Source organism: Microcebus murinus, chromosome 11 (assembly GCF_040939455.1).
Source record: "Microcebus murinus isolate Inina chromosome 11, M.murinus_Inina_mat1.0, whole genome shotgun sequence".
In the NCBI taxonomy this organism is placed as follows: Eukaryota; Metazoa; Chordata; class Mammalia; order Primates; family Cheirogaleidae; genus Microcebus; species Microcebus murinus.
In genome coordinates, this window is record NC_134114.1 from 41,666,629 (window position 1) to 41,693,968 (window position 27,340).

General features: G+C 37.4%; 1 protein-coding gene across 2 annotated transcripts in view; it reads left to right on the forward strand.

Annotated features, from left to right (window-relative positions):
- Window positions 1-328: 328 nt before the first annotated feature.
- RAB3C (RAB3C, member RAS oncogene family) overlaps window positions 329-27,340 on the forward strand; it is a 237,607-nt gene continuing 210,595 nt past the window's right edge. Inside the window, exons 1-2 of one of the 2 annotated variants that reach the window (XM_012775641.3) lie at window positions 329-579; window positions 25,371-25,598. In XM_012775641.3, the coding sequence (XP_012631095.2) occupies window positions 562-579; window positions 25,371-25,598 (246 nt within the window). In that variant the 5' untranslated portion in view covers window positions 329-561. Of the gene's footprint in view, window positions 580-1,202; window positions 1,396-25,370; window positions 25,599-27,340 lie in introns of those variants that run through there. The other variant, XM_012775642.3, reaches the window with a different exon arrangement.

Genomic DNA, 27,340 nt, shown 5'->3' on the forward strand with positions numbered 1-27,340 from the left:
TCCGAGATTTCAAAGACCATTTTTTTGAGCTAGTCTGGGAGGAGTACGATTGTAATATAAGGAATGAGTCTGTGTTAAAGAAAGGACAGGATAACTTAATAGAGGTCTCCCATCTCATTCTCTGACGGTGCTTCTGGGCTTCGGTGATGAATGTGTTCATTTTATGTGACTTGCGCTGGGTAAATAACCCAGTGTCCTATCAGCTCTCCAGCCCGCGGCCAGCGGGGGCTATGTGTGCGCGCTAATGACGGTGGAAGGTGCCTGGGGGAGGGCCGGGGAGGGGCTGCCCGGCGCAATCGCGCCCCTGGCACTTCCTAAGAGACTCTCAGCCCTTTCTCTGCAGCTGCCACTTGGAGACTCCACGCTTCCCCCCTCCAGAGGAAAGAAGCTATCCATCTAAATCAGCTGTCCTCCCCACGTCCCTCGTTTTTCTTTCAGCCAGCCGCCACCCTTACCCCTTCTATTGTGTTGTGCCTTTCCGGTTTAGCCCCGCTTGCTACGTAAGACCCTTAACCTCCTTTGTAGCTAGGGGACTTGAGAATTTCCGAACCTCGAGTTGCAATGGAGCTGTATGGAAAGGTAAGCAGGGGAAGGGAGTTCCTCAGCGTGCTCAGCGAGAAATCTCGCTTTCACGCACTTGGGCGTGTGGGGTTGTGTGTGTGTGCGCGCCCGCGCCTTCTCTATGCAATTATGCGCATTAACCACTTTCCTCATGTATGTGCCATTCGCCGTCTTTCTCCCCTGGGTTTGGTGAATGAGATTGTCAAATCATCCCACTGTGCCTATGGAAAATGTATAAACTTTCCCGATTCGGGATGGGGAGGGGTAAGGCAGACAGTCCCAGAACGCAGCTCCGGCTTCGTTTGTATTGGAAATCAGCACAAGGTAATGCGTTTCTTAGCCGGGAAACCACAGTCTGCTCCTGAAGGCGACAGTTAGCAAAGAAAAGTCTCCAGCTGAGATAAGCCGGGGTCACTCTCGCTTGCCCCCTGCGAGCAAAAGGGCAGGGGCGGCAGAGAGAGGTAACAGCCAGGAGCTTTTCGAAAAGAGAAGGGAGGCTCGGCGGCCGAGTCCGACTGGCGGAGCGAGCGGGTCTAAGCGCTTGTTTGCTTGCCGGGAGATGTAGTTCGTAGCTCGCCCGTTCGCCGGGAAGCCCTGCAGGGCGAGACTACAACTCCCAGGAGCGCACGGGGCGCCCAGCCAGTACGCGTGTGCGGCGCCAGGAGAGGACAGCTCCGGTGCTGATGTTGGAGCCGGTTAGCGAACCCCGAGAGTGCAGAGTGTGGAGCGAGGAGCGCGCGGGCTGTGCACGCTTGACCGGGCGCCCGGGCCAGCTCTGTCCTATCCGGAGAGAAAGGACATTTGCCAACAATGAGACACGAAGCGCCCATGCAGGTGGGTCTGTAAATAAAGAGTGGCCTCGGGAGGAATCGAAAGAGATGCTTTCCCCTCTTTCTGGGCACAAACTGTGCCCGACTTAAGGGAAGGTCTAGGCGGCCACCGCGGAGATGCGACTCTGTGACTAGATCCTAGGGACCGAGTCGGGTTCCTCTACGCTCCAGGTGGCTGTGATTGGGGCTGTCTTGATGAGGGATAGGGGTATTCATTATCTTTCCGGGCTCCTCGGGGAGGGGTAAGAGTGGCTGTCTAAAATGAGAACCCGAGCAAACAAAAGTCAGAGGAACAAGCGATCTCGTGTTGGCATTGCTCTTCCCTCTTGGCTTCCGCGGTTTGTGATGCCAGGGCAAACTCACGGATCTAAGGCAGATCAGTCAGGGTTTGAGGTTGCCAGCTCTTTACTGGAGTCGGGTTAGGGCTAATTCCGCTTGGTTAAGGGCGCATTAAGAAAGGGAAAGCCAATGCTCGGGTTCCCAAGTCCCTTTTCTTCAATGAGGGTCCCGGTATCAGCAGAAAATAGCAGACACGCTGGGACTTGGCTTATCCCAGAGCTATGCCAGCCATTTATCACTGCCCGCACAATCGGTGTACTACGTTTCAGAGAACTACAAGCTGCCCGGTACGTGCCCGTTTGTTGTGCGTTTGGACTACCCGTTTCAGTCACATTCTTAGGTTTGCTTCCTTCCAGAAACGCAAATGAGTCCGGTGCAAAAGTCCTCTGCCTAAGCATCTCTCTTAAGTTTTGTGTTTGAGTAAAGATGACTGGTGGTTCTCCTTTCTACGTACTAGTTAACGCTAAACACCAGCCTGTGTTCATTAACCTAGTAGTGATCCCATTGCGTAACAGACATTTTATGAATGGGGTTGAGAGGAGAATAGAACACACCATTTGGAATGTGTTGTCTCTCTTGAGAACGCACCCCTGCTGCCAAACCCAACAATATAAATATTTGACGTTAATTTGGGCTTAAACGTTTTCCAACTGGTTTCTTCATGAATCAAGGACTTTAAACATATGCTTTGATTCACTGTTAATTTATTTTATGGGTTATGTATATTATGTATACCTTGGCTGGACTGTTAAATGAAACAAATCTATAGAATTTAATTGTTTGTTGAAGGATTACATAATGGAAGCCCTCAAATTACCTTATGAGTTATTGAAATTTTGATATGTTCCAGGGAACAGTGACCCCATTGTGTGTCTTCTAATACCACTGTTGTGACTTAGCTTTTCGTTACAGACCTGATGTGAAAAAAAAATCTGGACAGACAATAAAGGTACAGGCTATTGCAATCAAGATATATTGGCTTTTGATCATTTTTCATTACTGGAGGTACTCTCAAGAGCCAACTGGCTAAATTAACCATATTTGATTATAAATAAAGATTAAAAGTAGATGTTAAAAGTAGATTGTCACACTTCACTATGTATGTGTATTTCAAAACGTCATTTGTACATCTGTAATTTATACAATGAAAAATATTTCCAAAGTTAAAAAAAATAAAAAGTAGATTGTTAGTCTTTAAAATCAACTCCATATATGCACTGAAATGTTTCTGTCAAAATAAACTACTAAAAAATTAACCACATGGCATATTGACTTTTGTTTTCTTACCAACATCTGCTTAGAATGTTCAGAATTGTCATTAAAATATTACACAACTGTATGAAATTAATGCTTAGGGAATATTTTAAATTATTTTGTGTGTTCACCAATTATGTTGTAGGCACTGTAAGTCCCTCTTTCAGTCAGAACTTTAATGAAATATTAATATAAAAATTAGATAAAGTGAAATTAAGTTGCTTGTGCATGGAGTTATTTTCATATTAATGGTATATTTATTCATTGGACTAAATTTTTGAAATTTAAAAATTTAAATTTCCAAATATTATTATGAATGATATGCTCATGTTAAGAAATAAAAAACTATTTTAGTATAATTAATTAAAGTACATACACTGATTCAATTTAGCTAGTAAATTGTTGTTATGGTGACTCCTGTCCATTATTATCAGGTTTTTAAAAATTTATGATAGGAAGAAAAAAACTATAAAAATGTTTAAAATTTTTTAAGTGACAAGTAATGTCTCAGCACCCATACTTCTGAATCATAAATTACATTTTAGTTGCCTTTCATATATGAAAATACAGCAAGATAAATGGTTGACTTTTTTTTCATTTAAAGACTGAACCACATCATCATTTTAAATATATGCCCGAAATATTTTTAACTTAGGTTTCTAGAAGATGAGTCATAGTCAAAACCTCACTTTTTAGTTTCATTATCATAAGGGATTTTTGTCTCTCCTTTTAAAAATGTTTAGTTCATTTATTGTGAAAGAAAATGAGCTTTTTAATTTATTTGATGATTTTCTAATTTACTTACGATATTTTCTTTAATCAAAGAAGGCTTTTAAAAAATTATATAACATCTTTTAAAAAGCATTCGATGTATCTATATCAATAGCTTGGTCTTCTGTCCAAGGTAGTCGTCTTTGATATGTGCATATTTTATGAAGAATATTTCTGTCTGAATTGATGTAAAATGAAGAATAATTGTTTTTATAGTGACTACTAAAATAATATACAGTGATAGTCTCTGATGTCTGTATTCCCTTTCTAACTAAATAACCAGGAATAATGTTTTTTAAGTACTCCAAGTGGCGAGCTTAGAATTTTAATGCAGGAGGTGGTCATTTGTGTCTTCTCATTCAATCATACATAGATCCTAAGGGCCACGTGACATGAAGAATAGCAGTTCTAATGACTTGAGGACAAGACTGTAGTGAACAAATTGTCACTTGATTCGGGAATAAGACTGAAAAAACATCTCAGTTTATCTAGTGCCTTGTCTGTGCAAAGCATGTGACCTACATTCAAGTGTCATATGTGTGTGTGTGTATGTATATAAAACAATTGTATGTATACTTTTTATAAATATTTAATAAATATAAATAATACTTAAAAATCCTAGAGGTCATCATTACCCTAATTACAGGCAAGGTAACTGGAGCTTATTAAGATTAAATAACTTTCCCAACATGGCAGAGTAAAAATTCTGTCAGATCACTCTGTCTAGAAAACCCCTATTCTTCCCTCTATTATTTTGGATTGCTCAAGAAGACATAAATGGATGGTGTAAAGAATGAAATCACTATTGATATAATTTGATTCATTCATTTGGTTTAGAAGAAAGAAAAATTGGCCCTATCTTCCTTTTATCAAATAAATTTGTGTAAACTAAACCCAATATTTCAAAAGGGCCAATGTTTTTTTAAAAAATGGCTTGCTTTCTGTCTCTTAGGCGTGTAATTTCTTGCAGATTTACTTATTCTTTTTCAGGACCAGAGTGGGATCTATTGTCTCTGACTAAATGCTTACTCTTCAATTTTGTCATCCATAAGCTTTCTGGGTCATCTCATAAATGCAGGGTCTTCTGAGTATTTAGGAACCTTCAGAGAAAAATATCTACCCAAAGCATTGAGCAGAGTGTCAGAAAAGATGGTTGGGTCAAAGATGAGGAGGATTGAAGAAAAGATATAGATGTAGATTGAAGATGAAATTGAGGTGAAAACTACTAGACAAATATTAAAAATAGCCATGATGTACATAAAACCAAATTATAAAGAATTAAAGTATGTGTATATATACACATACATACATATATCCCTGTTTTATTTTGCTATGGAAAGTACTTGGCACCCTTGCATTTCTTTATTGTTTAATGTTTTTCATTAATTTCTTAATTTTTAGCACTATCCATCCTCAATGATCATCTTCTATATGATAAATGGAAATTTAGTCTTCATCCTTTATAAAAGCACAGAAAATCCCTAGCTGATTTTGGAGACATGAGAAATTCTTCCCTACTTTATTTGGGCTAATTCCTCAAGTATCCACTTCTCTTCTATAGAGAGAAGTGGAGGATAGTAGGAGGAATTAATCTGTAGTAAAAATTAACTTTTTTGGTGTAAAAATGGTTTTCCATATCTACTGTTTTCAGTCCAAGAAGTTATGGATTTATCACATGATGTAACCACAATTTTTCACTGCCATTCTAAGCTTGCATTTGAACTTACTCCCTTCCTCACCATCATATTCCAAGAAGGAAATATATTTTTATGCTGAGAAATAGGTTTTCTTGGGACTACTCATACACACTCAGGTCACTGAGTACAAACAGCTGGTCCACTTCAAAAACTGTTTTTGTATAGATTAAAGGTTGTCCAACCATTTTTTAAAAATTTGGTCCAGAGATTCTGGAGTAACCATCTTAGGTCAGTCTATATTAATTAGGATACTATGACCTGTGAAGATTAAGTGTCTGAGAGTTATTTGGAATTGTATAGATCCTAAGCATTTTTCACTTGTTAGTTTATAGGGTTTGTTTTTTTTTTTAGATAATATTTATATACATTGAAATGTACAAATCTTAAGTAAACAACTTGATTAATTTTGGCAAATGGATACACCTGGGTACCACTATAAAGCTATAGAACATTTCCAATCACACAGGACAGTTCTTTCATAGTTTTTTCTAGTTGCTCTACTTATGCAATAAACTTTTTATTTTTTTCACCATAAAACAGTCCTGTTTGTTCCAGAACATCATATAGTTCTATATAACATATAGTATGAACATACTGTGGAACATATGTTCCAGATCCTTTTGAGTCTGGCTCAGTTTGTTTAGCATAATATGTATTAGCATAATATGTATTAGCATAATATGTATTAGCATAATATATATGCACATAATATGTATATACATGTTGTTCATGTATCAATAATTCATTCTATTTTGTTGTCGAATATCATACTGCTGTATCAATCTACTATACTTTTAAAATCTATTCTCCTGTCAATGGACTTTGAGGTAATTTCTAGTTTGGGGCTATTATGAATAAGGCTCTAAATATTTTTCTATTGGCCTTTTTTATAATATGTTTTCACTTCTCTTTGGCAAATACCTAAAAGTAGAATTGCTGAGATAAAGTATACGTGTGTATTTAACTTAATAAGAAAGAGTCAAATCTTTTGCTAAAGTGGTGGTACTATTTTACATTCTCAGCAGCAATGTATTAGAGTTCTAGTGGCTCCACATCTTAAGGAACGTGTAGTGTCAATTGTCTTTTTAATTTTGTCTGCTTTAATGGATGTTTTGTGGTATCTCATTGCATTTTAATTTGCATTTTCCTAATGATGAGTGGTGTTGAGTACATTTCTCACGTGCTTATTGGCCATTTATATATCTTCTCTTGTGAAGTGCCTATTCAAGGTTTCATCCATTTGAGGGCCTTATTTTTATTGTTTAGTTGCAGGAGATCTTTAATCTTCAAACTAGTCCTTTGTCTCCTATATGTACACATATATGAGTATATATATATATATATATATATATATATATATATATGCTTTTTCTCTCAGTTTGTGGCTCATTCTGTTCATATTCTACATAGTACCTTTTGTTGAGAAACTTTTGGATGTTGATAAAATCTAGGTTAATTAATTGTAGGTGGGGTCTTTATCTGGACTCTGTACTTCTTAGATCTGTTTGTCTCAACTCTGTATCCTGAGACCTTGCACTTATTGGTTATTTTTGGAAGGTTTTTTTGGGATCCTTTAGAAATTTCCACATAAACAGTCACATCATTTGTAAGTAGAGATAGTTTACTTCTTCCTTTCCAATAACCCTCTGTTTTTTCCATGCCTTGTTGCACAGAATAGAATATCCGGTATAATGTCAAACAGAAGTGATGACAGCAGACATCCTTATCTTGTTCCTAATCTTAGGAGAAAAGCCTCAGACTTTCACCATTATGTGTGAGGTTAGCTGGAAGGTTTTGTTATTTTGGTTTTGGTTTTGGTTTTTGTATAGATGTCCTTTATTATATTAAGGACATTTCTTTTGATTCTTAGTTTGCTGAGAGTATTTTTTTTAAACATAAATGTGTATTGAATTTTATCAAGTGCTTTTTCTACATATATTGATATGATTGTGTGGTTACCTACTTTATTCTGTTAGATTACATGGATTGATTTTTTTGGTTAATCTGGTGTTCCTTAAATAAACCCTAGTTGGCATGATGTATTATTGTCCTTTTTACATATTGCTAGATTAAGTTTGATTATATTTTGTTAGGTATTTTTGCATTTAAGTTCATGATGGATGTTGGCTGTGATTTTTTTCTTAATGCCTTTATGAGCTTATAATATTGGAGTTATGCTTATAAAACAAGTTGAGAACTATTTTTTTCCCTCAAATTTCTGAATTATTTTGTTGTGTAAGAGTGGTATATTTTGGTTTGTAAAGTATTTAATAGAGTTCATCAATGAATTAATTAGAGCCTGAAATTTTCTTTGGGGTATTTTTTTATAACAGATTTAATTTCTTTGATAAACTATTATCTCTATCTTCTATCTAGCTATCTGTCTATCTATTTATCATCTCCTTTTAGTATATTGTAGTAACCAGAAGAGCCCCCCAAAAGGTCTTCATGGCCTTAACCTGGAACTTGTGGATAAGTTACATTACATATCAAAAAAAGACTTAGTAGTTGTAATTAATATTATGGAATTTAAAGTAGAAAGATTATTCTGGGCCCAATCTAATCCCTTAAAAGCAGAGAAATTTTTCTGGTTGGAGTCAAAGAGATGTGGCTGAAGGAGAAGCTAGAGTTTCATAACATGAAAAGGCTTGTTGCCTTGAAAATGAAGAAGGCTGTTGTGTCCAGGAAGCAGGGATCTCAGTCCTACAACCACAAGCAACTGAATTATGCCAATAACTTGAATGAGTTTGGAAGTGCCATCTTTCTTAGAGCCTCCAGATAAAAAAAAAAACCCAGCCAACACATTGATTGTGGCCTTGTAAGGCCTGAGCAGAGTAAGCAAAGGACCCAGTTGAGTCCAGACTTCCAGCTCAATAAGTAATAAGTGGGTGTGATTTTAAACAAGCATTGTAGCATCAATAGAAAACTGATATATATATATATATATATAGTATATATAAAATTGTATGTCTTATTATAAGTCAGTTTTGATAAATAATGTTTTTCACCTATTTTTCTAATTTATTAACATAAAATTATTCAAAATATTATTATTCTTTTAATTTATCTAGGATCTATAATTATATTTGCCCTTTCATTCTTATTACTAATAATTTGAATTTTTTCCTTCTATCTCTTGCAGTCTTACTAAATATTTATCAATATTATTAACACCAACTTTTATCTTTGTTAACTTTTTTTATTTTATTGATTTTAGCTAGTTTCTTAAAAAGTAATTGTGTTTCTTATACTTACTTTAGTAGAACCTTTGCTTCTTAAGGTAGAAATTCAGATCACTAATTTTAAATATTTCTCTTCTTCCAATAGATATAAGCATTTAAAATGATAATTTTTCCCCTAAGTACTGCTTTAGCTGACTCATGTAAATTTCTAAATGTAGTATTTGCATTAAATTTTATTTCAAACTATTTACTCATTTCTTTGTGATTTTTTTAATCCATGGGTTTAAAAATGTGTTTAATTTCCAAATACTTGAGCATTTTCTAATATTTTATTGATATCAATGTCTAGCTAAATTCTATTGCCTCTAGAGAATATACCCTTTGAGACCTTAATCTTTTGAAATTTTTTCGACTTGTTTTTAGGCTGGCATGTTGTCTAACATGAACATTCCATCTACAGTCATGTGTGTTTGCAGTTATGCAATGTAGTGATCTATAAATATCAATTAGGGTATGGCATTGTGTAGTGTTACTAAGGTTTTCTATATCCTCTTATTGATTTTTGGTCTATTTATTATGTCAATTACTAAGAAAGAGCTTTTCAAATTTCCAACTGTGCTTATTAATTTGCCTATTTCTCCTTTTAGATCTTTTGAGTTTTTTTTTCATATACTTTAAGACTCTGTTATTAAGAGCACACATATTTTTAAATGTGTCTTCCTGATTATTTTTCCTTTTTATTATTATCCCTAGCAATACTTCTTGTCTTAAGGTTTATTTAGTCTGATATTAATATGGATACTCTTGCTTTCTTAATGGTATTTTCATGATATATATATTTTTCATATTTTTCCTTTCAACTTATGTGTGTCTTTATATTTAAAGTATGAATCTTATGAATCTTATATTTAAAGTATGAATCTATATCAATTCATATATTAAAGTATGAATCTATGTATCAGTATATAGTTGAGCCTTGCATTGTTTTCCAGTCTGGGAAATTGCTGCCTTTTAATTGGAATTTTGGTCCATTTTCATATATTGCAATTATCAATATGGTTGGATTTAAATCTGATATTTCATTTGTTTTATATTTATTCTACCTGTTTTGTTTTCCTCTGTTTCTTCTTTCCTGCTTTGTTTTTGCTTAATTAAATATTTTTAGTATTTTGACTCCTCTGCTGGCTTTTTAACTGTGTATCTTTGCATATTTTTAATGTTTATTCTAAGAATTAAAATATGCATCTTCAACTTGCTATGTAGTCTTACTTAGACTTGATACTGTATTATTTTACATAAAATATAGTCACTTTGCTATAATTTTATTTAACTCATCCTTTGTAAAATTGTTGTCTCATACATTACATCTGCCTTTGTTGCAAATTTCCAATAATGAATTATGACTTTAGCTTTAAACAGTACTATGTATTTTTTAATTGAGAGTAGAAAATATGCATACATTTATGTTTGCCTATCATCCATTTACTATTTCTAGTGCTCTTCCTGTTGATCTGAGTTTCTGTCTGGTGTCATTTTTCTTCAGCCTAAACAACTTCCTTTAGCATTTCCTGTAGTACAGGTCTGCTGGCAACACATTCAGTTTTTATCTGATGATGCTTTTTATATTGCCTTCATTTTTAAATGAGAGTTTTGCTGCACGTAAAGTTTTTGTTGATTTTTTTCAGTACTTTAAATGTGCTGTTTTATTGTCTGCTGACCTCTATTACGATGTGAGGTCAGCTGTTCTTCATATTATTGTGCCCTTGTTTGTAATATGTCATTTCTCTTCTGACTGTTTTCTAGATTTTCTAACTTTGAATTCGAACAGTTTGACTATAATAGGCCTAGATGTAGTTTTCTTTATATTTAGTCAACTTGAGGGGCTGAATGAACTTCTCAGATTTGTAAGTTTATAATTTTCACCAAATTTGAAAAAATATTTAGCCATTATATCTTCAAATATTTTTCCATCATGTTATTCCCTTCTTATTCCTTTGCCCAATTACATGTATGTTAGAGTTTTGATATTGCTCGACAAGTAACTTGAGGCTCTCTGTTCATTTTTGTTTTTTTTTCTGTTCGTCAGATTCTATGGTTTCTAATGATTTATCCTAAAGTTCGTGAATCTTTATTTTGCCATCTCTATGGTCTTTTGTTAAACCCATCCAAGAATTGTTCATTTTAGTTATTGTACTTTTCCTTTTAGGCTCAGTATTGCCTCTTTTTACACTAGAAACATGTTGCCAACTGAAGATAGATATTAGCTCTTAGGATGAGATATTTGAGTATTTGGAAGAGTTCAATAGAACTTATTTATAGTATTATGCAGAAACCAAGAAAGCATAATAATCAGTTGAGCTTTTGATATAAAATGTGATATAGAAATGTAAATAATAATATTAATGCTTTGATTATTCCTTGTAGATTTGGGGGAAAATATTTATGCTTATATTTCACTTTTTATCATTTAATTATACTTCTATTGATCATTGTTCCTGTGACACTATACTTTGTGTTTTTCAAATACAATTGTGGCCTTCAGTATACTTTTAAAATTTAAACAAGGTGAAAAATTGTAAAAATAAAATAATACTAACAGTTACTTTCTTTTGCCAATTTATATATTCCTTAATAGCATCAACTCAGCAGAAACAAAATGCCTTTTTCAACACCAGCATGTTTCACATTGATTTGAAGTGTCATGTCAGTTCTGTTAAGGTCTTGAAGTATTTTTCCATTCACTGAACAATGAAGCCATAGGGGTGAATGTTCTAGGTCCTCAGGCCACTAGTGAATGTTGAAAAGAAAAGGTCAGTAGTTCCCTGATGTATTTTCCAGCACGCTGATTGGATTGAGTATAGTATGAGGAACTTAGGTCTAGAAACTTTTAAAAAAAGTCACATTCTTTGTCTACTTGGCCTTATAACAGAGAAACCTGGAAACCTAGCCATTTAGCTCCCACACTCTCAGCTTTTTATGAAATTCAAATCATAATATAATCTAAAGAGATGAGGCCATAAGCTTCTCATCATTTGTCTGATTCCTTTAGATTAACTGTAGTCCCTCAAAGATCAATGGGTGTGACTCATTAGCCACCCACTGGCACAGGTGCCAGAGAAACTTGTAAGCCATCACTGATGAATAATTCTGCCCTAATGGCCATGGCTCAAGGAACCTTAAAGAGCTTGAAGAAAGGGTGTGTTAAGTACTAATTGGCAAATTATAATTCTCATGTGACATTCATCTATGGTGTTAGCAATAAAAGATGGTTTTTCTTTAGAATGTCTGATTCACTGAACACCTGTCTGAGTGAGTGGCAGAACTGATGAAAAGGGCCAACAGAAACATAGCACACCTGTGGATGTGAGCGTTCTTTTATAAATGTGCATGGGTAGGCTTGTTCTTTGTAGTAAATAATAGTAGCAGTAGCTTTTGAATGAAAAGCAGGGATAATTATAACTAGAAAATTGACTCTGTAAGTCATTCTAATTGGTAGAAAAATACAATCTGGAAACACAAATACGTAGACGGCAAAGATAGCAAGTTCCTCATGAATGGTCCAGTTAGTCCTTTTGTCTCATAAGTACATAGACAACGGGTGATTGTTCCTACACATGACCTACCCTGATGAATGGAATAGGGAAGAGAGATATCAAGAACCGGAAAAAATATTTATAGCAAATCTAGGGAGGCATTTTTTACAGGCTTACTTTTTAAAAATGTAATTTAATACTTTAACAATATTTAATGTTTTAAGAAATGTTTAATGATTAAAATTTATTGGGAAATAAATATATCAATATTAAAATTTAGGGTTTTTTCCCCCCAGTGGGAATTTTTAGAGTATTTTACCAGACATTTTTAAGAGAGGTTTTCCTTATACCACATAGCACTGGGTATGTCTATTCTGTTTTATTTTTTATTTTATTTTCAGGAAGAAATATTCTTGTAAGAGATAGTCATCATTTTGTGGTCTCGATTTGGACACCATCCTACTTTAGCTGTGGTGCTTTCTAATGGAGTGAGAGGAAGTAAAGGCCAATTGTGTGTTATTTTTAAAAATGACCAGTGGAGAAGGTCAAGGCCACCTTCTTCAGAATTAAACAGAGCAGGGTTGTGCATGCTCTGAGAACACGATTACTCTTTCTTCTAGGTTGTACCTCCTCATAGTCTGATAGGGTGCTTGCAGTGAGTCATCACCAGTCCCCAGAAGGTTCTTTTATCAGGGCAGAGATGATTGATGACACACATTTCTCAGAATTCAGCTTGCCTAGGCAGGCTGGGCATTGTAGGGTGTAGACCCTTGTGGACATGAGTCATTATGATGGTGAGATCTGCTGCACGGTACCACCAGGAGGGATGTCTGGTGAAGACAGCAAGCAGCTGGTGGAGAGCTCTAGGATCATATTTCCATGTCCCCAGGGATCTCAGCCTAAATGTCAGATTACTCAGTCTCTTCTTACATATATCCCGGAGGCCTTGACAACGTACACCTGCCCTGGCTTCCATATGGATGTTTGTTAATCCAATGATTTCCAAACATGACTGATCAAAAGTACCATACGAGGTGCTATAAAAATGACATATTCCTGGCCCCACTCTGAATATTCTAATTCTGCAGAATTTGAGTGAAGTTCCCATGTCTGGGAATCTTGGATCTACTACTGTACCCTCTAAGGATTTAGCTTTGTATTCCTAAATAAAAGTGTATCCAACTAGAGAGAAAAGGTGTTTGAAAACATGATACCTGGTATCTTTTGCTGCCAAGAAATGATGAGAAAGCTTATGTATATTTTATTATATCCATGAGAAAACATTTGTAAGACTCTACAAATTGTGCTGCTAAGAGAGGGCCTTTTATTTTTATATGTTGACATCTGCATGTAAAGAGTGTGCATATCAATACTGTTTGGGGATTTTTTATATTTTAAACTTAATTTTGTTTTATCAAAGTTGTGTATGGGATATGATTGCTTGGCTATTGGGAGGGCTTGGATGGACTTTCAACCATTTTTCCTCTTGGCACATCCCAGCCAGGGTGGTCACAGGGTGACCAACCACTTAGCTTTATGGTTTTAGCACTGAAAATCCTGCCACGTGCCATGAAATTTCTCGGTCTCAGGCAAACCAGAGCAGTTGATAACCCTAGCCATACCCCATAATCAAGACACCTAGTGTCTCCAATCCTAAGGCCATTCTAGGTCCTGCCAGGTAAGGGTTCTGAAGTGGGCATCCACAGCAGGCTTGGGGTTCTGCTTTCTCCAGTCTGTTCACTTCCAGATCCCAAACTTCTGCTGACCTCTCTTTTCTGCTGTTGTCTCCTGTCTACTTCTCTTTGTTTATGAGGATTTTTGCTTTTGTGAAAACCCTTTATTATTATTTTAGAGGGGTTCAGGAAAAGAATGGAGATAACCATCACATGTGTAAGATTATATATCTTAATGATTTCTAATTTTGAAATAATGATATTGTAGACTTTTGTGATTTGTTAATTTAGTATTAGAGGTTAGATTAAATTTTACCCAATAAACACTCCAAGGCCATGGGAGAGGACAGTTTCTCCACAGTGTTGTGTGTTTCTGTGGCTTTCTTATCCTTTTCTCAGCATGCATTAGTTGGATTCTGCCTCTTATTCCAGATATGAAACTCAGCTCCCTTCAAATTTCTACAAAATTTCACCCACACTCAAGGATGTAACAGGCCAGGCGTGGTGGCTCATGCCTGTAATCCTAGCACTCTGGGAGGCCGAGGTGGGAGGATCGCTCAAGGTCAAGAGATCAAAACCAGCCTGAGCAAGAGCAAGACCCCGTCTGTACTAAAAATAGAAAGAAAATTAATTGGCCAACTAAAATATATAGAAAAAATTAGCCAGGTTTGGTGGCGCATGCCTGTAGTCCCAGCTACTTAGGAGGCTGAGGCAGTAGGATTGCTTGAGCCCAGGAGTTTGAGGTTGCTGTGAACTAGGCTGACGCCACGGCACTCTAGCCCAGGCAACAGAGTAAGACTCTGTCTCAAAAAAAAAAAAAAAAAAAAAAAGGATGTAACGAATTCAGTAGGTTTTTAGAAGTAACTGGGTGGCAGGCGGTATAACAGGACAGGTACCATCAGAGGGAATATGGCCTTTGGCCATGCTGTCCTCTCCATAACCTCTCTGAGTCACAGAACACTTCTATCTGCACACTGATCCCTCAGTGTCTTAGCTTCTACTCCTAGCAGTGTATTAATGAGTGCTCTATGTTCCATGCCATAATATTTGAAATTAGGGAAGAAATTTTAGGTGTTTATTTCAGTAATTATGAAAGTCTACAGAGTGGAAGTGTTGAATATCAAAACCTCTTGCTCTCTGAAGTTAGGAAATGAGAGGGAGCATATTTTATAAAACTGACTATTTCCATTTCAGAGAATTGCATTGGTAGGTGTTGGGGAAGAAAAGGAATGGCTCATGTATCATTGCAGTACAACGGGGGAATGTCAAAGACAATGATGGAAGCTTCGATTGAGTATTTAATATATACTAAAGATTTTACTTCAGTGACCTCACTATTCCTATACATAGATAAAGAAACTACAGCTTATAATAGGTTAAAAACAAAACAAAACAAAACAAAACAAAAAAGTCTTGTTCAAGTTGACACAAGTTGCAAGTGGCAAGTAGCAGACCTGGGATTTCTTCTCAGGCAGTCTTACTCCAGAGCATGTACTCCATTCCCATGCTCACATCACAACAAGGACTGGAATACTCTTTTTCACAAATTTCAGAACTGCCAGAAAACAGATGGAATGGTATTTTCTGCCTCTCTTCACCCTGTGATTTATAAGGCCTGGATTTCCAGTAGCTGGGTGATCACTGGCATCCCAGGATAGCACTAAAGACCCTCTGGCTTCAGCATCTGTGAGTAGGGGTAGGAGCTGCTGGGTGTAGGGTCCTCATCACGACAGCTGTCAGGATTGCACTGCTGGAGTCAAGGGCTCTCCCAGCCACTGCGGTTCCCTTCCCAGCAGACATGATCACAGTCTGCTCTCTGTGGTCTGAGTGTGCCCTTTACCCTGACTGTTGCCCGGCCCTAGTGCAGTCTCCCCTCTGCGAACCCTCTGGAACCAGACCAGTAGTGAATTATTGTATGGACTGAGAGGAGAGCACTGGTCTTTGATGGTAATTGGAACAGTTTTCACATGGTTTGATAAACTTCATTTCCTTTTTCTTGACACTGTAGCAGTAAACATCTACACATTTCAAAGTAGAGTCAAAAACATTATATTGCATAAAATTTCAGTTCAGATTTTATTTATATATAATCATATATAATTGTATGCATAAAATCAAGTTGAGGTCATATCTCTCTTCGACAAAGGAATTAATGGTTTCTAGAAGCAAAGAGAAGCACTCCTACCTCCTCCAATATTCTGATTGAAGTTTCAGACTTGTTAGTTTGGTGAAGGGCAGAATGCACTCGCTGGGCCTGTCGTGTCCCTAGATCTGGAAGAGTACATGTGATCCAAGTAATGAGGGCTCAGTACCCAGGCGGAGAGAAATCAAGATAACCTCCTGAAAAACAAGAACCACTCCATTTTAGCTTTCTTTCAAATTCTCTTAATTTCTTTTTTAAAATAAGGATGGTGACTTTCAGTTCTGCATGTAAGGAGCTTAGCAGTTGTCACTCCCATCTTCATATACAAAATAGGTGAACAGACTGAAAATCAACAACTCTTCTTAAGTCTAGCTGAGAAGTAAGGTCACAAGGCAAGCTGCTGCCCCTCAGAATTGGAGAGAGAGACAGGCAGATACAGAGAATCACAGCTTAACAGAGCAGAAACTTCTGTGGGAGTCATTACTGGGGCAGGAAAACTTAACTATAATAGATGAATTGCTGGAGGTCCCAGGTGGACCAGTCTGAGAGAGGAAAATTCCAGGGGTCCCAGTCTTAGAGGGGGCCTCTTATACATTTGTAAATTTTACCTTCATGAGCTCTATCAGGTTTTCAGAGTGAAGATCAGAGAAAAAAATGTCCTCTTGCTTCCAGCAGGGGGAGGGGAAAAGTAGCCATTTTGAAATATACCATAGCATTCTGTTCCTCTAAAATGGGAATACTAATCGTTAGACCTCCTAAGGACAGTGAGAAGATTAGGTGTGATAATACATACAAAGCACATATGACAGAGCACATAAGAGCTGTGCTGCTGTTAATATTTAACCATTTTCTTATACATGAGTTGAAAGTTATCCACGTCTACTAAAGAAGCTATATATGTATAAGAGGGAGATCCAGAAAAAGGTGAAAGGAGAGCTGCAAAAATTAGCTTGAGTAATATCTTTAAAATATAAGGTGATTTGTGTCTTGGGAGCATTACCATAATTTGGCATACCATCATCTACCTTCTGTGAGTCCCACGAAATAGTTATTCATTGCCTGCTAATAAAGTCAAGGAAAGAGACAGAGAAGATTTCTGAATGCTGCTCTACTTTTCCCAGGGCCTTTCCTTCAGAGTCAGGGTTAGAGTTTAAATCTTCTAGTGCCTTGGCCACTTCCCATTCCCTGGACAGCATCCTCTCAACTCAATGGTGAATTATCAACAGTGACAAAAGGAGAGTAATGTCTTACTGCTTCTCAACTGGCTACTGCCAGAGCAAACAGTAGCAGACACTTGGAGAAATTGCTGGCAGGAGATTGCAAAGAGCATTACAATTCCCATCCATCCTGAAAGACAAACAGGGAGGCAGGCACCCTTGTGCACAGATGAGGACTTTCACCAGGAGAAACAGACTGGGGTCCAAAAGACAGATATTTGGCTATCCTGACTTTTAATATTTTCTTTCTTGGCTTTAAAATTTTAGTCTTTACTTTGGAGCTCTCAGAAATAATTATTTTTGTTTTTCTTTTTCCCTAGGTGACGATTGAGATTTGAAACTACTTTATGTACCTCTACCCTTACAATCCATTTGTTCCATCCTTACTTTCACCCCTCTAATTTCAAATATGAATTGCATTTCTCTTTTTTTTTTTTTCTGGATAATTTACCCTTGTTCCTGCTCCCACTGGCCCTTAGCCTGTTATCAGTAGTAGTAGCTGGAACACAGTAACTGTAAAGTAAGTTTTTTGTTTTTCTCATAAGTTCCTCAAAATGGCTTGGTGTAGTTTAGATTCTTAGGTGCTCAAGTAATTGCTGAAAATAATTTGTTTTCCCCATGTAGCATGCAAAACAAATGTCAACAATTCTGATGTGGTCTGTGGTTGCATGTCATTCCAAGTAATCTGTTTGGTCCCTGGCTAGTAGGACTTCTGGGAAAATTAGAATTGAGATTAAAACGGTACATCAATTAAATCCATGATTGGTTCACCTGCTATTGAACCAAGAACAGCAGAGTGGTTTTCCAAAGCATTAGCTCCCAAAAGTGAAGACTTTGCTTCAAACATTTTGAATTCCTTAGTGACATATTATGAAGGTCTCATCCATAGATTTATATGTTCAACAGGTTAAAAAGTTAATTGTTATTTGTCTATTAACTGATCACCATTTCGATCAATCACAGTATTAGATGAATATATAAAAGGCATGCTGATCAAATTTAGGAATGACACAAATCTGAAAAGTGTAACTGATATTTTTGATAAAGAGACAAAATTATCAGATAAGAATTGAATTGTAAATCAAAACAAACAAAAGAGAATTTAATAAGGTACATATAAAGGTTGATATGTCCATTAAAGAATTGCCATGTATAGAATAAGAATAGGCAAGATCTGTGTTCATAACAGTTAATGTGAGGAAAAGTGCTGAGCATTTTAGGGGACTTTACTATTAAATGTGATAGTATATAATCATTGCATTCTACTTCCCACTGACCAGATGAATACCTGGAATGTTGTGACTAATTATGAGATCTACACATGGGACTTTGACAATCTGAAGAGAGGTGTCAGTTTTAACCTAGCAGGATGTGTGGGATTTTTCAGATATGTCCCATGTGAGGAGAGGAGCTAAATCAGTTAGAATCCTTCAAGCAGGGGGAGAAAAGCTTATGGAGCCTTGGTGGGTTCCTTCAGATACCTGAGGTTCTCTTCCACAAGAGAGGAATCGACCCTCTTTAAATTTAGAAAGCAGAATGTAGAACACATGGACAAAGGCTGCAGGGAAGTGGATTTTAACTCAAGCCTATGAAAGAACTTTATAAAAATTGGAGTTGGGCAATGAAACAGGCTGAATCTTCTGTGTCTCAGTGTGAAGGGTGAGGCTAGGACACCATCCTGAGATGCTGGATGCTGCGAAATTGGCTCCTTGGATGGGTAGAAACTTGCACTGCTTTGAAGATTCTTTCCAATTCTATGATTCCTTCCTTTTGAAATTCAAGATTAATACCATTGGAAGAGTTACTTTTATAGATATTTTATGGAACCCAACTTGCTCTTTGGGAAGTTACTTCGTGACTGTTCATGTTTTCAAATTTCAGCTTTATTTCCCCAAGAAAATCTTGAGAACATTCACATGATTTAGCATTTAGAGATGTCGGTAAATTTGCATAGTGCCTGTCAATAAGCCACTTTAACATTTGCATGCTGTCAGATTGCTTCATTGTTGGCCTCAGCAAGATTAGGGCTGTCTCTTTCTCCATCTTCTGAGCCAGGACTTATTTCATTGTTCTAAAGTTTTATAAAACACACATGTATACATTCCCAATGCACATTTTAGGGCTCTTTGTGATTCTTATTAGAGATATAAATCAAGAAATAGTAAAAACAAAAAATAAACAAAAAAGACCCCAAAAAACAATAGTCTTAAGGAATAAGTGGGTTAGTAAATACTGCTAGTTAATCCTTCCAAAGCTCTTCCGGGAGGAGAATTGCACTGGGGACACATAACCACCAGCCCCACCTCCCTTGTCTTGGACACCGTCTTGTTCAACCATCACCTTCTTTACTACCAACACAACAAGGTAAATTGGCCCTTGAAATTGAAGGTATTTCCACCTCATTATGATTTTCTCCATCTAAATCTGTATAATTACATTTTAAAAGTCTATATGTTAGTGATGTCTATGTAATTGACCCTCTGTATCCATGGCTTCTGCATGTGTGGATTCAACCAATTGTGGATCAAAAATATTTATTTAAAAATTTGCATCTGTATTGAACATGTACAGATTTTTTCTTGTCATTATTTCCTAGAAAAGGCAGTATAACAACTATTTACATAGCATTTACATTGTATTAGTTATTTTCAGTAATCTTTAGATAAAGTATATGGGAGGATGTATGTAGGTTATATACAAATACCGTGCCGATTTACATCAGGGACTTGAGCATTCTCGGATTTTGGTATTGATGGGAGGTCCTGGAACCAATCCCTCATGGGTAATGAGGTATACCTGTATTTCTTAAGGTTTTGGAATCAACCTAATTTCAGAATAGGACCTGAGATTGATAGTCTTCATTGCAAAATTTTTGGGAGACAACCTAGAAATCCACAAGACTCAGTTTGAATACCTGAGGGTTAATGGGTGCAACAGATGGTAGGCTATCAGGCCAAGTAAATGAACAGCTTCAGGAAATGTATAGTGTCTCTTTTATGGCTGTGGCTTAGCTGAACATGTTTACCAAACCCCAGAATCCAGGCTGGTTCATATGAAAAATGGTAGAAGGATCTTCTTAATGAAGGCCATTTCCAGGCCTGTTTGAATGTAGCAGCTGATAGGAGGGGAGTATTAATTGGTGAAAGAGCAATATCTGCAGGAAAGCATTGCCAAATAAAACAATTACTTGGTTTTCTGGGGTATCGGAAGTTATCAGATATCTTTAACTTCTATGTATTTATATAGTTTTGAGAGTTTCTCTTGGAGTTGATTTCTAGCTTTAATCTACTGTGGTCTGAAAAGGTACTTGATATGATTTCTATTTTTAAAAAATTTAATGGAGACTTGCTTTGTGGCCTAACATATGGTCTATCTCAGAAAATAGTCCTTGTGCTTAAGAGAAGAATGTACATTCTGCATATTTTGGGTACAGCATTCTGTGAATGTCTTTTAGTTCCATTTGTTCTGGAGTCCAATTTAATTCTAGTGCTTCTTTTTTTGATTTTCTGCCTTAATCATGTGTCTAGTGCTGTCAGTGAAGGGTTGAAGTCCCCTACTCCTTTTGTATTGTTGTCTATCTCTTTTTTTTGGTCCAGTAGTATTTGTGAATCTAGGAGCTCTTCTTGTTGAACTGATCCCTTTGTCATTATATAGTGACCTTATGTTTTTTTTTTTACTATTATTGATTTAAAGTCTATCTTATCTGTTTGTAAGAATAGCTATTCCTGCTTGCTTTGGTTTACATTTGTATGGGATATTTTTTCTACCACTTAACCTTGAGTGTATAAAAATTTTTACAAGTTATATGTGTCTCTTAAAAGCAGTGGATATTGCACTGTGTTGTTGTTGTTGTTTTATCCATTCTGCCTAATTTATATTTTTTAAGTGGGGCATTTAGACCATTTACATTCAAAGTTAATATTGATACATGAGTCATCATTGTATCATCATTGTGTCATCATTTTGATTGTTACCTAGTTGTTTTGTTTTCTCAATTGTGTTACTGTTTGATAAGCACCGTTAATTTTATACTTTCAACTGTTTTTATACTAGCATGTAGCAGCCTTTTATTTTGATGTTTAGAACTCATTTGAGCATTTCTTATAGGGCTGGTGTAGTGGTGACAAAGTCCCTTAGCATTTGCTTTAGGGAACTTTATTTATACTTCATTTATGAAACTTAGTTTTGCAAGATTCAACATTCTTGGCTGACAGTTTTCTGTTTAAGAAAGCTAAAAATAGAACCTCAGTCCCATCTGGCTTGCATGGTTTCTGCTTTGAAGTCTGCCATTAGTCTGATAGGATTTCCTTTGTAAGTTATTTGATACTTTTGTCTCACTGCTCTCAGGATTTTTTTCTCCACATTGACTTTAAATAATCCGCTGACTTATGTGCCTTGGTGAAGCCCTTTTTGCAATAAATCTTCCACAAGTTCATTGAGCTTCTTGTATCTGGATGTCTAAATATCTAGGAAGTCCAGGGAGGTTTTCCTCAATGATTCCCTCAAATGGATTTTCTTTTTCTTTTTCTTCTTCTTTGCCAGAGATTTTGTTCATGTCTTTTAATTTTTTCTTTAGTCTTGTCTGCCTGGGTTAATTCTAAAGTCTTGTCTTCAAGCTCTGAAATTCTTCTTCTGCTTGGTCTAGTCTATTGTTAAAGCTTTCCACTATATTTCCACTAAATTAGTCTTTCATTTCCAGAAGTTCTGTTATGTTTTATTTTAAATACTTATCTCTTTAGTGAATTTTAATTTATGTCCTGATTATTTTTTTGTTTCTTTGTGTTAATTTTTAACTTTCTTGGATCTCATTGAGCTTACCTACAATCCATGTTTTGAATTCTTTATCTGTCATTTCAAAAATTTTCCTTTTCATTTAAATCCATTGCTAAAGAGCTAGTGTGATCCTCTGGGGGTGTTGAAACAGTCTGTTTTTATTTATTTATATTTTTTCATACTGCAGAGTTCTTATGCCAATAGTTCCTTCTCATCTGGAGACGTTCCCGCTTTTTAGTTTTGAGTTTACTTTTGTTTGGATGGGACTTTTTTATTCGTTTGCTATTTTATTTTATTTTCCCCCTTTGTGGGTGTGTGTTATATGTTGTATTTGGTTGTTTGGAGTTGATTTTGAGTGCTTTCAGGGGGCCGCAGCCTCTGTATGAGTTGTTTGGTTGCCTTTGCATGGTGGCTTTCTCAGAGGCTGACTGTGGTGGAGATGTATCGGTACCTTCTGCAGTATTGGAATTACATAGGTCTCAGGAAGCTTATCTCATTCTCCAGCATTATGCCCTTCTGACAAGCAGGTATTAAGTTGGGTTGTGTTGTTCAACCTCCAGGACCAGTAGGTGGCACTTTCAAGTAAGAGCCAGCTGTAGCAGAATCCAGTGGGTAGGTGTTTGAACTTTGTTTACAGTGAAGGGTTCTCTGTTGTCTCAGGTGATGGACTGGTCTATGGCAGGGAAGCAATCTACTTCCCCATTATGTCCTTGTCCTGACTCACAGTTCAGTCAAACCCCTTCATCTATCTCCAGGCAATGGTGTCTCTGAGAGGTGCAGAAAATGCCTTTCCCGCAGCTCTTTGCCTAAATAGTTTTGGAGTAGAACTTCTTTCCTCAACCCCAAACTGATAGCTTTGCAACTCGCCTGTTCTCTGTGGGGAACACTGCTTCTCTGTGTAGAGACAGAGGTGTACTTCCTTTTGGCAAGTGCAGGTGAGTACCCACTGGGGTGTTGCTTGACAATTTGGGTCTGCTTGACCTCAGACCTCTGGGAGAGTGTTCAGGTGCCAGAGATGGTAGACAGGGTTAGGTAATCCCCAGGCCCCAGGCCCTTGGACAGCATGCTTGAGTCCTAGGGGGACCAGACCAAGACTGGGCTGGTGAACTTGTCCTCAGGCCTCCTTGGGTTCAGGCACTGGCTGGATAGAGAGGGGTGGGGTGATCTGGTCCAGAAGAATGCTCAGGTAGCGGAAGGACAGATGCATTGCCAACCTGCCACTTTGCAGGGTGAACCCCTCCCATGGGATTAGCAAAGGCAGGCAGCTGTGGGGCCCACAGGCTGCTCACAACTCCCTCCCTCCCTCCGCAGTGCCAGAGGCCTTTGTCTTTCAGGGCCACAAAAGTGCCCGGATTCCCAGCTCCTTCCTTGCAGCAGGGGTGGTGGTGGAGGCAGCTCAAACCATTGGGAACTGAACTCTTAGAATGGTTGTGGGCGGTAACTAGAATGCTCAGGCGGGGAGAGGAAGTTGTGCCACAGACTTGCCTCTATGGAGGGCAGGTTCCTCTCAGTAGAGGCAGGCAGCTAGGGATGCAGACTGCTCACCTTGCTTTCCCTCAGCAGTGGCAGCACTGAAAATGTGCAAAAATGCTACAAAAGTGCCTGCCCCTCCGCCCACTCCCTCAATGGCCCTGGGGTTGTGGTGGCAGCCACATAGGTGGCAGCCCCAGAGCTGAGTAGAGACCTCTGGGGACTGGGCTCTCTGAATGCCTCAGGGCTCAAAAGCCTGTGGGGCTCACTCTGCAGCAATGCTTTTGCATTCTTTCTAGGAAACTCCTTGCTTTAGTCTCATGGCCTGCAAAGGCCTAGGGGGTTCTCCTGTAGCTGGGATTTTAAAAGTTCCTGGCAGGAGTGCAGAAACCCAAGAATCTCTCACTCACACTTTCCCCACATCAGGGATCTTCTCTTGTCTTCCTACCAGTGTCTGGCTTTGCTCTTCTCCGCTTTTCCAATCTGTGTCACTTCTCTGGTGGATTTCTCTATTGTCTCTTAGACTGTCTATTCAAAGCACGAATATCTACTCACTAATTTGGATCCTTCTCTGTGGGAGAGGTACGCACTAGTTGCATCTTGAACTGAGTGTTCTAAATGTAAATTTAAGTAGCCATATGTGACTGGTAGCTATTGGACAGCACATATTGGACAACACAATTGCTGAAGAATTTATAGCATCAGAAAAGGTACCAAGTAAATGCACTAACTCATGGGATTCAACATTCTAAGTATCTCCTTTCTATAATGGGCCAAATGGTGCTTAGAAGCAATATAGTATCATTTTGATAGATGTTAAGATAGTCATCAAAAAAGATGAGAAAAAAAATCAACATCCACCCAAAACATTTATAATTAATAATAGGGATTATTCTCTATTCTATGCTATGTTATTCATGTATCTGCTTTACAGATATATCATCTATTATTTTCACAAGCATTCCAAGTTACATTTTTATTTCCATTTCATGTAAGACAAACCAATTTAACATAACAAACCCAAGGTCACACAGCAAGTAAGTAGTGGCACTAGGTTCTGAACCCAGGGAGGGTTCTTCCCTGAGGCATCTCTCAATGAACCTTTCCCACACAGTCTCCCAGAGCACTGTGCATGTTTCCCTAGTTATCACTGGGAGATAGGGTAGGACCCAGAACATGAACCCTGGCACCACATTGCCTGATTTGAATCCTGCCTGCCTCTACTACTGACTACCTGTACACATTTGAGGAAGTTATTTAATATCTCTGGGACTCAATTTCCTCATGTTAAGGTGAAAATTATAAACATACCCATTTCATCAGCTTGTTGTAAAGATTAAATAAGTTAAAGATGCCTGGCACACTGTTTGAACTATCTGTATTTGCCAACATCATCATTTCTAATTTGAAAGGCACTGCCATGTATTAGGGTGTTAATTTGATATGATGTTAATAAATGAAATAGGGACATACTTTAGGTGTGCTTCCCTGGAAAAGAAGAGAGGCTCAAATAACGCAGATAATTCAGGAAGAAACACCCTGATGTTCAGCCACTTTGGTGTCTCCATCACTAGGATTATAAAGTTTCAGAGCCCAAGAGCCCTGGCAAATTCCTCCTATCTTTGCTTTTCATGTTACCCTCATAGACATCTCCTTTGGTGTCTTTGATTGGTTCTGAATGCTGAGCAGTGACAAGCACCAACACAGCTGGAAAGGGCTGTAAGATTCGCTGTTCTGTCTTCCAGCAGGGAATTATTGCCATGGATACCAGTATCAGAGGAAGACTGGGGAGCACTCTTCACTTGCCTCCTGAGTGTCTGACAGCTGTTTCTGGCAAGGCCAATAATGAGTGTGCTACTGGCTTTATATGAGATGAGAGACTGATCTACACTTCTTTTGTTTTGTTTTGTTTTTTGTTTTAACACAGATGGCCTCTGCCCAAGATGCCAGGTATGGCCAGAAAGACTCCTCTGATCAGAATTTCGACTACATGTTCAAATTGCTCATCATCGGCAACAGCAGTGTGGGGAAAACATCTTTTCTGTTCCGTTATGCAGATGACTCCTTTACATCTGCATTCGTCAGCACAGTTGGGATCGACTTCAAAGTAAAAACTGTATTCAAAAATGAAAAGAGAATCAAGCTTCAGATTTGGGTAAGTGGCTTTGAACTAGCAGTGTTCTTCAGTCCAGGGTAGTGATCATGGAAGGGTGGAAGGGAAAAACTTTCTGCCTTGCTCTGTGCCCATGGGGCTCACAAGCCTCAGTTTGCAGCTTCTCTGCTGCAGAATAGCACGTTTCAAAGATAGTGGGAGTGATAGCTCTTTAAGATGTGGAGACTGAATTACTATGTCTTGTTGTCAAGTTATGCTTTTTAAGAGTCTTCAGCAGAAAGAAAATCCAACCTCTATTTCTTTGGTGATGGAAGAAACACTGAATGAGATGTCTGTTTCTGCCTTCTGTGATCTGTGTGACCCGGAGCAAGTCTGTGAATCTTTCTATAACATTTTTTTTTTATAATCTATACAATAGGCAAAGAAGATCTGGCTTTTCAGGTTACAGGAAGCAACCTGCCATGGGCATTTTAAAAAAGAAGGTGAACAACCAAATATAGGGAAAGCTTAGGTTTAGACCCTTCATATGCCCCAGATACAACTTAGAACATGGTCTATTTATACTTTGCAGATTTTGTGTTTTCAGCTCTAAGAGCTATGTTTATCTATACACTTAAATAAATAAATAAAACAAAAAATAATATCTATACACTTAAATAAATAAATAAAACAAACAAAAAATGCCACAAAATATTTATTTGAAACATGGTCTTCCCTTATAGAAGATTCCCCATAAGTTTTGAGACCATTTGGCTAGTTCTCTGCCTTGCCCTACCCCCAGAAGAAGAAGATCAGAGGTTCCCTAACTAAATGATTGGGGTAAATGTAAAAGACTAGTAAGAAAGAAACAGAAGAAAAATGTATGTGGACAATAGATCCAAGGCAATATAAGAGATGAAGTAACCAAAAAGAATTGGTTACAAGAAGAGAGAGTTATGTAGTCAATATTTTATGGACATTTTAATATGTACATAGAATGTTTCAACTGTCAGTTTTGGCCCCTTTTTCTGTTCATTTGTACCCTGCCACTCAGATTGATTTGACCTGTAATTAGGCATTTCTCAAGAGATATTTCTTACCTCCTTCTGAGTTATTTCCAACAGCTACTTTCGTTTGGTGCTGAAGCCAGGACTAATTTCTAGGACTGATGATAAACCTCCCTTCTTAGATATGGAATGTTGAAAGACAAATCCCAGAGTACACCATTTAAACTTGTCTAAAAAATAAAAGAGCCCTTTACTAAAATATCTACATAAACTGATGACCTTTAAACCTTTTACAGGTCTTATTAAAATAGATATTTAAAGTAAAATGTAAAGATGTAGGCATATACATAGATAAGTGACCTCTTATGTAGTTTACAATAGATTGTTATTGTTTTACTTTTTCTAACTCTGGAGTCTTCCAAGTCACATAAAAATTTGGACAAGTAGGCCCTGGCTGAGCATCTTCACTGCACCACCATTCCTCAAAGCCATGTTTGTGGGAGGGGCCCTCTTTAGAAACTTGATGTCAATCAATGTGGATACCAGTCACACACTCTTGTGTATGGAGACAGGAGTCTTGTCCATTGCTTCACATCTGGGTCCTGGTTCACTCTCTTTCTTTTGAGCTTCAGGTAACCAATTGTCTTATGATAAATTTCTTATTAAGGTTTAAGAAAGGGCCCTTAAATCTCAGGGGCTTCAGTGAATTGAAAATTAAATTAATTTGGTAACTACACATCTCTTAACTCTATGACAATGTTCTTTCTGCTAATATGAAAGAACAATCACTCGGGTAAA